Here is a 13,558-nt window from a genome sequence, read left to right as displayed (position 1 = left end):
TACTTCAAACCAAACATCAACAAGGTGATAGCAATACCAGGTCGCCCATACTGCCACTTCCACAAACTCCATCACCATGACACAGATGAATGTTGGAGCCTAAAGCACTACCTCCAAGACTTAGTCGAAGAGGGAAAGCTGAAAGAGTTCCTGCCATAAAACAACCTCAGGGATAAACTGAATGCCAACCGCAAAATAAGCATGAGTTGTAGTCGTGAACGACCTGCGTGCAGAAGGAGTAGAAGCAGAATAGCCCGACAATGTAAATCTCCAAGTCGGTAGAGGCACAACAGACGACAGCACTCCTCCGATCACGATGAGGAAAAGATAATCCATATGATTATAGACACCTCCAATAACGAGACCTCCGGTCGTGAAAAGCGTAGGTGCGTAGGAGCACTGCAAGAAATCTACCACATATCCCACAAAGCCGAAGTGATCAATCATGCCAGCTCTCAAACTACAGCCGCAATATCATTCACCGAGGAAAACCTCGACAAGGTGTGCCTACCCATAATGATGTTCGGGTAATTCACGTCAAGATCAACGGATGGACAGTCAAGCAGGTCCTAATCGATCCAGGCAGCTCCTGCGACATCCTCTTCTACCAAACATACAAGGATATGCACATACCAGACTCGGTGATGATAGAGTTAAATGCACCACTCAACGGGTTCAATGGAAACTGCACAGATGTCATTGGAGAGGTCATCCTACCAGTCTCCATTAGAGAAAAAGAGGACATGGTTAAGACCTCAACACGCTTTAGTGTGATAGATATCAAGTCATCGTACACTGCCATCTTAAGGAGCAGGTGGATTCACAAGATCCAAGCAGTTCCATCAACCTTACACCAAGTCATGCGGTTCCCTGAACCACAAGGCACCATGGAGCTCAGAAGCAACCAACTAGAAGCTCATCGATGCAATCAAGTAACACTACACCAGAATTGTTGAAAAACGACAACCACTTAAGACTGTCCTGACCGTCCTTAATTTAGAACTTCAAAAACCGTCCTATATGGCATAAGTCCGTCGTATACTAACCTAAGCTAAAATAGGGGACGGGTTTTAGTGTACTAAGTACACGACGGTAAAGGTAGTTCTGGAATTCGTCGCTTAAGGTGGTGGGGCTGGTTTTTCATTCTAGCGCTCACTGTTTTTTCATTCTGGCGCTCAATGTTTTCCATTTTGGCGCTCATGTTTTTTCCTAACACAGCCATAAATACAAAAATACAGAAATACTAGTGGAAAGAGAGAGACAAAAAAAGGGGGTGACTTCGAACAAGCCGTTCAGAGCTTCTGCCAAGTTAAAACAAAGCAAGAGCTTCTGTGAAATTGTAAGCTCCCCCTCCCTCCCTCTCCCTCTCAAAACATAATACTTAGTTAATGATTTTAAAGCTTCAAATTTGTGTTTTTTTAACTGATTTTTGTTTGTTATATTGATGCATGGTTCACTAAACTGAAATGGGTATTTGAAACTTGAATCAAATCAAAGTTCTTTCTCAAAATTGAGGTAAAGTTCTTTCCTTTTTTCATTCTTTTGCATTTCTTATTTTTTTATTACTATGGATTCAATGTGGTTTGCTGAATCTATCATGGGTATTTGTTATTTCGATTTTTCTTTGATGGGGTTGGGGTTTTAGTTTTTTTGCTTAAAAGTTTAATAAACTAATTAGAAACCATATTCAACTTCGGCACCAAAACAACAAAGTCGCTGACATTTGCCACAACTGATAAAATGATCAAAACACAATGTCAGAAACCTGATGTTAAAGATTGAAGAACCATATTTAACTAAAGGTACTAAACTATTGAAAACGGAATAAGAACTAAAAGATAGCAGACGACTACAAACATAGCTGGTCACAACTTAGAATAGAGCTTACACAACATTTCCACTCAAGAACATAAATCCCTCACACAGCAGACTTACGCAAATCATTTTGACCATGTGCAAAGTGGCACCTGTCCCCGAATGTGCATGACCCCTTTGCGGTCGGCGAAAGCTTCTTTTTTCATGAACACTTAAAAGCGGGACTCATTGAATTTCTTATCATTGGGCTGTTTTGTCCCGACTCAGCCTTTTCTTCTTTTTTTTTACCATTTTTATTTATAAAATATCCTCGAGGTTTTTCTAGTGGGTTTTAAAATAAATCCTTTAGGTTTTTTGAGTGGGCTAGGTTAGGGCAAGAAAAGGACTAGAAAATCTGACGATAAAACCTCCCTCTCTCTGTTCTACGATTAAGCTTTTTGCTGACCGATTCAAACAGGCCTGCCCTTATTCGATTACTTTCCTTTCGTTTCGGGGCTACGACATCGCTTCATGAGGTCTAGATCTTGCTATGATGCCTTGATAAGCGCTTTCTGATGACCGAAATTTCCTCTAAGATCACTGGCTTGACTTTCGGTTTGTTGCACCGGTATTGCAGCTTTTTTTTTCCAAATGAAAATCATCCTCTTCTTGTTTGAATAATTTGATGTTGAACCCATTGAATATGATTGGAGTTGCTTGCCTCCTGGGCAAGTTGAGGCCATCTCATCTTTATCCCAAGTCGCCTAAGTCCCATATCTTAAAGACTATAACTCAACAACAAGCTGCCTTTACTTGGCTTCAAGTCCCATAAGAGAAGGAAGAATAGCTGGAAGCTAGAGTAGCTTTCGTTAGGGAATTTCTCATCACAGAAGGAACGAAGTAGCTTGATCGAAGATAAGAGAGACGTCTAAGAGTTCATAAGTCAAGTACGGAAAGTGAAAGAAAAGCCGAATCTTCAAGAACTAAAGGTTCTTTATATTTCCGAAAGTGAAAACAAAACCCAGCCATCTCATTCATCTCTTTCTTCGCTCACCCACCAGTGGATAATCGATCACTTCCGTCAGCGGGGAGTATAGCTGACGCCAACAATATGGAGCAACAAACACTAGGCAGACCCGCCCAGACTGAGGCGCAGACCTATGCTTTTTCCCATCACGCGCACTGACCGCGCCGATAGATACTAAACACTGAACCTGGCCCAAGGAGGTTCAAAAACATCCCATTTCAAATCTTAGCTTTCTGAGTTCAATGTCAGAAAAATAGACTCAACGCCGGAGTATGTCTGGCCTACAGGAAGAATGAGATCTCTGAAACCTCGCAGCCTTGCGAGCTATCTTTCCCAGGGTGGAGTGAGTCAGTAGGAGTCTCTGTCCCTTTCTATCTATCCAATAGTTCTCTTTGATTGTTAGCCGGCTCGGTTCAAGTGAAAACGAAGTGATCGTTCTGATCCTAAAAAAGATATTTTCTACGACTCAATTCATATCTTTGAGAAGGCCAAGTTCCTAAAATAGAAAGAAAGATATTTTCTCACTCGAGGGGTCTCATTTGACCACAAGGAGATGAAACGCCCTTTTTTAAGCACGATTCTGGACACTGGAATGCACTTTCAAAAGGGGCTCTTCGAGCTTCCCTTATATTATAGAAAGGTTTGTAGAAAGGGTGCTTGCTTTACTTTGAGAAATAAGTAGAAAGAAGCGGAAAAGGGGCGCTCACGTTTTTTGGCTCCAGCTGCTCGCCTACACGTCGTTCTTGTACCCATTTCCACCCCCGCTCCCCATCCACTGCTGAAATGTAATTCTAGGGAGGTACTGTACTTATGGCAGAACGGGCCGATCTAGTCTTTCACAATAAAGCGATAGATGGAATTGCCATGAAACGACTTATTAGCCGATTAATAGATCACTTTGGAATGGCATATACATCACATATCCTGGATCAAGTAAAGACTCTGGGTTTCCAAAGCAAGCTCTTCTTTGCATCAATTTCATTAGGAATTGATGATCTTTTAACAATACCTTCTAAGGGATGGCTAGTACAAGATGCTGAACAACAAAGTTTCATTTTAGAAAAACAAATGTTTCATAAAGGATACATAGACATCCCTTTAGATGTCTATTCTATTTCTCTTTCTTTTAGAGAGAATATATATTGATTTATTCTTATTCCTTTTTCTCTATCTCTAATGGCTAGACCAAAATCCCCATTTAAGCCTGCCTAGAATCTTGCTTCTGGGCTGCCCCTCTAGAGAAGTCGCTTTAAACCCCATCCCCCCTATAAGAGGTCAAATTGCTTGTACAACTAACCCGCTACCTCTCTAAGAAATCTGAGTACTTAACATTTTAGATCCCATATCGAGGAAGTGAGCCAAAATGAGCCATCAATACCAATAAAAATCGGAAATGAGAGACCCAAAGTAATGAGAAAATGACTTGTAACTGTAAAGCTATAAGTTCTCACACAGCTTTGTCTTGAAGTTGTTTGAAGCAGGGCCATGATGGGCACCACCAGGGGGATGACCATGGCCATCATGCCATGGCCCATGGTGGAACCAATGTTGACAATCAAGTCACGGACCATTGAACTGGCTTGTTTTATCTGATCAAAGTTCCCTTCAAGCTCAATGTTCCTCAGATTGGGATCTGACTCATGGTCCCTTATGGAAAGCTTGGCACCTGTAACCCGACATATCTGCTTTGAATTCACACCACTCTTCCCTATAATTGCTCCCCGCAGGCGAGGCATCCACGCCGATCTTGGCGGTTGCCAAGGCACCAAAACTTCGCAGCGGCGGTGAGGCCAGTGGGGAGGCTCAACACGACACGGAAACCTCCTAGACATTAGACCCATGGCACGTGGATCTTCATGTGAAGGACCAAGGGGGGCCTGCTGCCAAGTTCCCTCTCATCATCGCCAAAATGACACTTGTCCCCAAACTTGCACCCTACGCACTTTTGATTTTGTTGCACATCGCGGGTCTTGGCTGCGATGAAGCGAACCATTGGGAATGGATGGTGGACCCATTGCATTTCGAGAAGCTGGAGGATGCGAATGGTTGCCACCTAAGTTAGTCATCTGAGCCACCGCATTGATGCCATCGGGAACATAGTGCAGGAAATGGCAACCCTCACCAAATGGACAACCAGTTGTGTTGAAAAACTTCATACATGGCTTTGATTTGCTTCCTAAACCAGGTTGAAATGAGTCCATTTCTTGTCTATTTTTCTTGAAACCACCTCCTCCATTGCCATTGAAAAACCCATCTGATCTTCCTCTCTTTCTACCTTCCATGCTTTTATATTTAAAAAACAAATCTTTGAAAAGGAGTAAACGGTAAGAGAAAGAAGATAAACCCTAAAAAGATTTCAAAAACCCTAAAAGCTTGGACTCTTTTCGAGAAGAAGCAGAAGCAGAGGAAAGGCCTTCCGGGGTTGGGGTTTTAGATTAAGAGGTTAAATATGTATATGAGTGTCACGTTGGGTGAAAAAAAACTGTTGATGTTCCTGATTTTTTTTTGTTTGCACCCAAAAATTCGTTGTATATACATAATATGTTGAAGGAATTGCTATCATAAGGACCTTAGTTTTCTCCTTAGAACTCTTGACTAGGTCTTGACCTTAACACTTAGTAGTGCCCATGAAGAAGAACAATGTATTGATTGAATGTTTAACTTCCTCATCAACATTGCTTGTTTGTAGTATCTTTCGTGAACATTTGCTGCGAGTATTTTTATTTGATCCATAGGTTAAATTAGCCGAGGTATGCATATTAGCTTCTCTGCTGTTTTTTATGACATGCTTCTGTAGCAGTTAGTGAGACTTAGGGCTTGGCTCACTGCTTGTTTGTAGTCCTTGTTGTTTGATAGTGCATATTTGGAATTTGACGTGAATAGGTGTATGTGGATATATTACCTATTGCAACTTGCTTCATAGTAATGAATGTATATATAATTATAAATGTTTAGATTTATTGGTCAATTATCTTTAAGAATAATGTTTTTTCTTGTCTTTCTTTTGCTTGATTTTTCAAGATCATATCTTGTTACGGTGGTTTTCTGGTATTTAGTAAATTTGTAACCAAGCCATAGTCTTAATTGAAATGTCGTATCGTAGAATAGTGAAAATCATTTGGGTTATATGGCATGCCAACTTCATAGTGAACTGTTGCTAATTGATTATGTTATTTTCTATTATATATGTAAAGTATATTCTATGCTTGTCTTGTGCTCCATTTGGGGTCGCAATAAACTACTTATAAACCTTTTTGCTTCGTTTATGTGAAGTAAAAGAAGGCAGAGATCTAAACTTCTGTGCTAGATGTCTTCTACTTCTCCAAGCAAGGCTTGGATGAAAGAAATACGACCGCAGACCAAGTATTTGGCAGGTGTTGAGTCTTTTATGAAATTTACCGAAGGCAACTCCGGGGGTGTTGATTGGTATCTTTGCCCATGTGTAAATTGTCGTAATGTTGGTGATGGAAAAACTTATGAAGTGATGAGGGAACATTTAATTTGCGAGGGTATAATGCCATCATACACTACATGGTATTGTCATGGCGAACCCCTTAAACCGATTGAGGCTAACCCTGAGAGGTATAAGGCATTTGTTAATGGTGAGAATCAGGGATCTGTTAGTGGTCAGACTCAAGGAGAGCAGCCTAGAATGCCTGATTTGGTGAATGACACTTTTGGGCATATTCATCTTGAGGACCTTGATGCTTGTATGAATGAATTAAATTCACATGACAATCTTTCTACTAATCATGAAGAAGAAGATGACCATGCTCAAAACAATTCACGTGAGGATATGAAAGCAAAAAAATTAAGGGATGATGCTATTCAACCTTTATATCCATCATGTAGCATTGAAGACACGAAGTTATCTGTCATAGTTGAGTTAGTGGGCTTGAAATCAACACATAATTGGTCTAACAACAGCTTCAATGCATTGCTGAAAACACTCAAGCGAGTCCTTCCTAGTGGTAACACCTTGCCCGATAGTACAGCAGATTCTTTGGAAATTATCAAGTCATTAGGTATGGATTACAAGTCTATCGATGCATGCCCAAATGATTGTATTCTGTATTGGAAAGATAATAAAGCTTTGAAACGGTGTCCTACATGTGGAGAGGGCAGGTATAAGGCCGAGTTCCATAATAAGTCGTCGCTTGTCCCAAAGAAAGTTTTGAGATACTTTCCTTTAATGCCACGGCTGCGTAGGCTATACAGGTTAGCTACTTGTTCTCTAGTAATTATTTTTCCTATATGTTCATCTCACACAAAATTGTTTCGTGTAAGTTTTCTAATTGTCTCTACTTTCTAGCATTCCTTGGATTGCTGAGATGATGACATGGCATTTCAAATCAGCCTCCCCAATTGGATACATGCGTCACCCATCAGATTCTTCTTGTTGGAAAGGAATTGATACCGCATATCCTGAATTTGCCGCTGAGCCATGTAATGTTCGGTTAGGGCTTTCAACTGATGGATTCAATCCATTCGGAAACAAGAGCCTTTCTTATAGTTGTTGGCCCGTAATGGTTGCTCCATACAACCTTCCACCTTCTTTTTGCATGCTGAAAGAATTTACTATGCTATCATTGTTAATTCCTGGAAAAAACAGTCCGGGAAGAAACATTGATGTGTATTTGGAACCGCTAGTGGATGAGCTGATTGATTTGTGGAATACTGGATCGCAAGTTTATGACTCTCATAGTAAAAAGTGTTTTACAATGAAAGCTATACTTTTGTGGACCATACAAGATTTCCCAGCCTATGGCTACCTTTCGGGTTGCAAAACTGCTGGGAAGTACGCGTGTCCAATCTGCGGTGAAGATATATCATCAATTAGGCTTAAACATGGAATGAAACAAGCTTACATGGGTCACAGATGCTTTCTTCCTGATGAACATCCGTTTAGAAAACAAAAATCTCAGTTTAATGGAAAAGAAGAACATGGAAAAGCTCCTAAGCGGTTGCCTGGCAGCAAGGTACTTGAAAAAGTTAAAAACCTTCAATATGTGTATGGAAAAGTAGCAGCTAGGAAAAGAAAGAGGCTTGAGGATGACAATTTGACTCCGTGGTCTAGTGAATCAATCCTATTTAGGTTGCCTTATTGGAAGGTACAATATTAATAGCTATCAATTCCATTTTTGTATTAACATTTACTTAATCATTTAAATTTGAATGTATATGCAGAGTTTGGATGTCCGTAACAACGTAGATGTCATGCATGTGGAAAAAAATGTGGCTGAAAATCTCTTAGCTACAATAATGGGCACGAAGGGTAAGACTAAGGATGGCCTTCAAGCTCGTTTGGACCTTAAGGATTTGAATATCCGAAAAAAAATGTGGCCAATCCAAAATGGGAATAGAACATTTCTGCCAAATGCTCCCTTTTTACTTTCAAAGCAAGAGAGGAAGTTATTTTGTCAAACCCTTCAATCATTGAAAGTTCCGATTGGGTACAGTTCTAATTGGAAGTATAACGTGAACATGGAGGACCTTCAAATCAGGTGTCCTAAATCACATGATTATCACATTGTTATACAACAATTATTGCCGGTACTGTTGATGTACGCCTACAAGACTCAAAAGCCATTGGCTGCTGCCATTAGACAACTGTCTATATTTTTCAATGTCCTTTGCGCCAAGGTTATTTGCCGGAAGGACCTTGATCTTGCAAGTCGACAAATTGTTGAAGTTTTATGTGTGTTCGAGAAGTACTTTCCACCTTCTTTTTTTGTTTCGATGACACACCTTGTAGTGCACTTAGCAGAGGAAGCACGGATATGTGGTCCTGTTAGATTTCGGTGGATGTATCCTTTCGAGAGGTTAGTGAATTAGTTAATTGCTCATTGATGATTATCAATGAAAATGTTTAACTAGTGTCTTGTTTTAGGATGATGAGAACTTTCAAAACATACGTGAAGAATAAAAGATATCCAGAAGGGTGTATTGCGGAGCGCTACCTTGTTGAAGAGTCGATATTATACTGTAATGAATACATGCCAGAAGGTGGAAATGGAAGTCATAGTCGCGGAAGGAAAGAATTCATGGATGAAGAGAAGGGATGTTCAAGTGAGCATCCTATGGGTAGAAAGGGAAGGGTGTACAAGCTTTCAAATTTGCAATACGAGCAAGCAAGAAGATGGGTTTTAGAGTGCTCTAAAGATGCTGTTCTATGGAGAGAGTATGCACAACTTATACTTAAAATTCCATAAATTTTAATGTCCAATCTAGCTAGTAGATAACATTCTGTACTTATGCCTATTCTTAAACAGGAAATACGAGTCTTACCAACAAACCCACCCAGCTAGGAGGAGAGGGCGAAAGGGAAAAACAGTCGAAAAACTATTGAATTTTATTCCATGGCTTAGAGAACAGGTCTGTATGAGCCATATATAGCTCTCTAGTAATTTCTAACATTTAGGTTATACAAGAATTCTAACATTATGCATTTTCACCTCACCAGTTGGAAAAAGAGGAGATGTCCACTTTGAAAGGGCTTGCTGAAGGCCCGTCTTTTAAAGCTACCTCATATAACCAATATAGTGTAAATGGGTATACATTTTGCACAGCGGAGTCTGAAATTTCTAAGACAACACAAAACAGCGGGGTTACCATGAATGCTATGACAAGCTTTAGAGCAAGCGCTAAAGATAAGAACTATGTTGATGGGGATGCGACCTATTATGGTGTTGTTAACTTGATTCTTGAGCTGGATTATATTGATTTCAAGCAAACAGTTTTTTGTTGTGATTGGGTACGAACAGAAGATAGAGTAAATGGATGTTGGATTGATCCGGAAACAAAGTTAACTTTTGTGAATTTTAGAAAGTTCATGAACAATTCAAAAGTTGATGACGAGCCTTTTATCCTTGCCTCTCAAGCACACCAAGTCTTTTATTGCAAAGATCCCAAAAGAGATGATTGGCATGTTGTTTTAGATGCTCCTAAGAAGTTGACCCGAGATGTTGATTCCTATGAGGATCCTCTGGTTTTTCGCTCAAGAGTGAATGCAGATGCTTTTAGATCCACATTAGTGGATGAGGTGGTAGATGAAGAGATAAACGAAGGATCATGGGTTGATTAAGTTTTAAAAGAGCAACAACACTTTTGTTATGGTACTTTTGTTCATTTTGTAATGTTGTGTGTACTTCATGTGTCGCAATCCTTGGTTAAAATGCAAATCCTGTTTGTATGTACTGGTTTGTACTTGTTCTTTTTGTGTGGACTTGTTTTGTTGGGTGCGTCTTCATGGTTAAAGTGTAATAGATGAAAGTGTATTTGTTATGAGTACTAGGTCTGGCTGCCCATCACGTAATTTTTGCATTTTTTTATCGCCATGTTTTTTTTTTCAAGTTAGTTATTGATGTTTTGTGAAAGATTTCAGCATAATGTCTTCCGAATCTCAACATTCTGAGGGTGGGGCTAGATCTGGACAAAGTGAGCATGGTGATGATGGTAAGTAATGTATTGTTTACTTATTGGAAATTATATGATTCGCGTATTTTATTTTTTTCTAAAGTATTTTTTTCTTTGTTGTAGCAATTGTTGAAAAGAAGCTTGTTCTATTTGATGAAGATGGAAGACCTGTTGGAGACAAATCTGCAGATTTCTCTAGTTCCCTTGGTGAAATCAGTCGTGCCCATGCTCCAATTGTGTTCCAAAGGTGGAAAGAGGTACCCGACCAAAAGAAAGATCTCATCTGGGAACTGATCTCGGTGAGTTTGGTGTTATGTGGATTAAATCTTGTATTGGTCATATCTTTCTCGTGTCAAATCCATTTTACGAACCGTTTTCACCGCCGTCTTTGTGATTTTAGTGAGTGTCTTTTAGAACTACTGAAATGTTCATAGCTAGTGTTTTAATCCTATATTTTGGCCGTCCTTTATTGTTGGTCAGTGTACATTACTTAATAGTTTACTTCATTGTTTTTTACTAAGATGTTATCGTCATTGTAGAAAGAATTCGTAGTGACTGGAACAACACAAGCACTAGTCCTTAAAAAAGCTAATGAATATTGGAGAAAGTACAAGAGTAAACTAAGGAAGATACATGACAAATTTCGTACAGATGAAGAAAGGAAAAGAAATTGCCCTGGTTGTGTGAGACAAGAAGATTGGGAAAGGTTCGTTGATAATGAGTCTATGGAAGCAGCAAAGCTTCGCCGTGTTAAAGGCAAGATCTCTAGGGAGGCTGCAAAAGCACGTCACAGATCTGGTAGAAAGGGTTCAGCTAGATTAGCTCATGATATGGTAATAATTTGATAATATTTTTGTTATTTACTTATGGAAAGAATGCAAATAGTTTTATTAGACATACTATGTCGTGTTTGAGTGCAATGGGCGGGGTTGGTCTGTTTTTTGTGGGTGGATATTGGTGGGAGACTGCTGGTGGGTGTGTAGTAACCTCATTTTGACATTTGGTTCTTTATATTGGTTTGGTTCTTCACACAAGTATGGGTGTTTTGCTACTAGAAACTCATCCTCTAATCGTTCTCACCCCCATTGAAACTCTTAACAATCAATTGGAAACTCCAAATAGTTTGGTTCGCAACTTTTGTGGGGAATGGCGTTTGGGAGTATTCACTCTTGAAGATTGGACTCTTGTAGTTCTTTATAGCTTGGCTTGCTCAAGGTTTGAGGTAGGTGTCTTCCTCCCCCTTTATTTCCACCATGTTAGGAGCTTGCTAGAGAATGTTCTCAATAATTGACTTATGTTCTAATTTCGTTAGAATTGAATTGAAGTTTGCTCAGTGCTGATTTTTGGTACAAGTTAATTCATAGTTTCACAAGTAAGGTTTATGACACATTTTGAACTAAAGCACACAATACTTGTTTAGAATGATATAAAACCATTTTCATTGATTGTAGTTTACTTATGTTTTCTTATTATGCATTCAGCCACTAAACTTGGACTGCAACAAGTCTTCCCATATGAAATTGCAATACTTCAGCAAGAATTTTCGGAAGTTTTGATTGGGTTAATTAGAACTTATATTGTTTTGGTCATAACTTTCTCGTTATAACTCCGTTTGTCGAACTGTTTTCACTGTTGCGCTCCAAATTCCAAGGAGAATGACTTGAATCAGGTTTGAAACTTGAATTCACAGGTGTTATATTTCGGTTTATTATTATTCGTAGTTGTATTATTGATTGGTGAATGTCGAGAGAATTCACAGGTGTTATATTTCGGTTTATTATTATTCGTAGTTGTATTATTGATTGGGTGAATATGGGAGTGTGTAGGTTGAGTGAGTGAATGCAGGTGGATGGTGTGGTCTAAATTGTGTTGGAAAGTGGGTGGGAGACTACTAGTGGGTGTGTGCAAGTGGGTAGGTGAATACTGGTGGGTGTGTGAAGGTTGGGTGGGTGAGTGCAGGTGGATTGTGTTGTCTGAATGTTGAGTGCAGGTGGGTGGTGTGGTCTGAATTGTCTTGGTACATGTGTGTTGTAGTGTTATTTTGTCTTTGTGCATGTGTGTGGGTTGGTGCTAGGTGTGTGCAAGTGTTTTAGCAAATGGAGGATGCTTTGTCATATTTGGTTTGGTGGTCATATTTTGTATATAACATAGATTGTTTCTTGACATTTCAGAAAAAAAAAAATCCTAACACTCTTGTTACTAGAACACTCGTGTATGTCGCTTTACATACCAATGATGACGGCACTTGCCCCACCGAAGAGCATCGAGATGAAGTGGTAAGAATGTTAATAAGTGGTAAATTTTTTATGTCATGTAGTATCTTCTAACTAATATACAAGTTATCTTTTTATAGGAAAGCATAAAGGAAATTGCTGCAAAGGATCCCTCTAGCACTTTGTTAGATTTGGATCATGACCCTGTTGCACGTGTCTATGGTCCTGATTCTAAGGGTCGTGTGCGTGGTATGGGTAGTGGGGTTACTAAAAGGGGACTTGATGCTTCAGCCCCTGCAAAGTATCAACTCAAAAAACAGAAGGAAAAAGAATCAGCTCTTGTGGGAGAGGTTGAAAACCTGAAAGTGTTATACCAAAAGATGCAAGAAGATGTCAACATCATGAAGTCTGCTCAAGGGTCAAATGCACAATTCTCTCCTGATTCTTCTCATGTAAGTTTTCACTTTTTATAGTTATTGCATATTTGATCCAAACTTTCATTGTTTTAACTTTGCCATTACATTTTAAATCTATGTCTAGCTGAATCATCACGGACCAGCACCAGATGGATTTCCTTCTGAGCTAAGCTCGGTGAGTTGTAAATTGTACTCAATGCGTCGTGTGCATGTGGCGAGTGGCAGGGCTATCTTAGGAGAAGAAGGCAATCAAGAAATAATTCAGACTTATGATGTTGTTTTGGATTTGGTGCTTGTACCTACTGCTCAAAGTACACACATGGAAACTCTTGGGGAGGAGGAGATAGGCGGGATTATCGAATGGCCTAAAGCTTTTACCGTCTTTAACTGTTAGGTATATATATATGCTGACTTATATATTTTGATCTCCAATAGAATTATGATAGCTAATACGCTAGGAAACTCCCATTTCTTGTGTACCCGCGGACCTGGGAGTTCACAGGATACCTAGGCAATGAAATTGAAAGCATTTGCTAAAGCACGTTTTCGATTGACGGAGGAAGGGGAGTAGGTTAAAGACAGAGATGCCAGCGGACTTACCCAATGACTGACTTGCCCTTCGCGAGGACTTTCTTTCACGATTATGTTGTCTTGACTTACTATTGCTTCTGTAGCTTTCCTGCTTTCTTGGC

At 39.6% G+C, this 13,558-nt stretch overlaps 1 protein-coding gene and 1 pseudogene across 1 annotated transcript; one reads left to right on the top strand and one right to left on the bottom strand.

The window, feature by feature from the left end:
* Positions 1-941: 941 nt before the first annotated feature.
* Positions 942-10,153, top strand: LOC147475341 (uncharacterized). The gene is made up of 8 exons (XM_086583650.1): positions 942-1,339; positions 1,498-1,515; positions 6,095-7,039; positions 7,134-7,932; positions 8,009-8,643; positions 8,712-9,002; positions 9,094-9,196; positions 9,285-10,153. Exons 3-8 carry the CDS (start codon positions 6,129-6,131, stop codon positions 9,903-9,905), a joined length of 3,360 nt encoding a protein of 1,119 aa, XP_086439776.1. The 5' UTR covers positions 942-1,339; positions 1,498-1,515; positions 6,095-6,128; the 3' UTR covers positions 9,906-10,153.
* LOC147475342 (zinc finger CCCH domain-containing protein 14-like) lies at positions 1,672-5,253 on the bottom strand (annotated as a pseudogene).
* Positions 10,154-13,558: the final 3,405 nt, after the last annotated feature.

Source organism: Coptis chinensis, chromosome 9 (genome assembly GCF_015680905.1).
Source record: "Coptis chinensis isolate HL-2020 chromosome 9, ASM1568090v1, whole genome shotgun sequence".
Classification (NCBI taxonomy): Eukaryota; Viridiplantae; Streptophyta; class Magnoliopsida; order Ranunculales; family Ranunculaceae; genus Coptis; species Coptis chinensis.
This window is presented reverse-complemented; position numbering and strand designations above follow the sequence as displayed.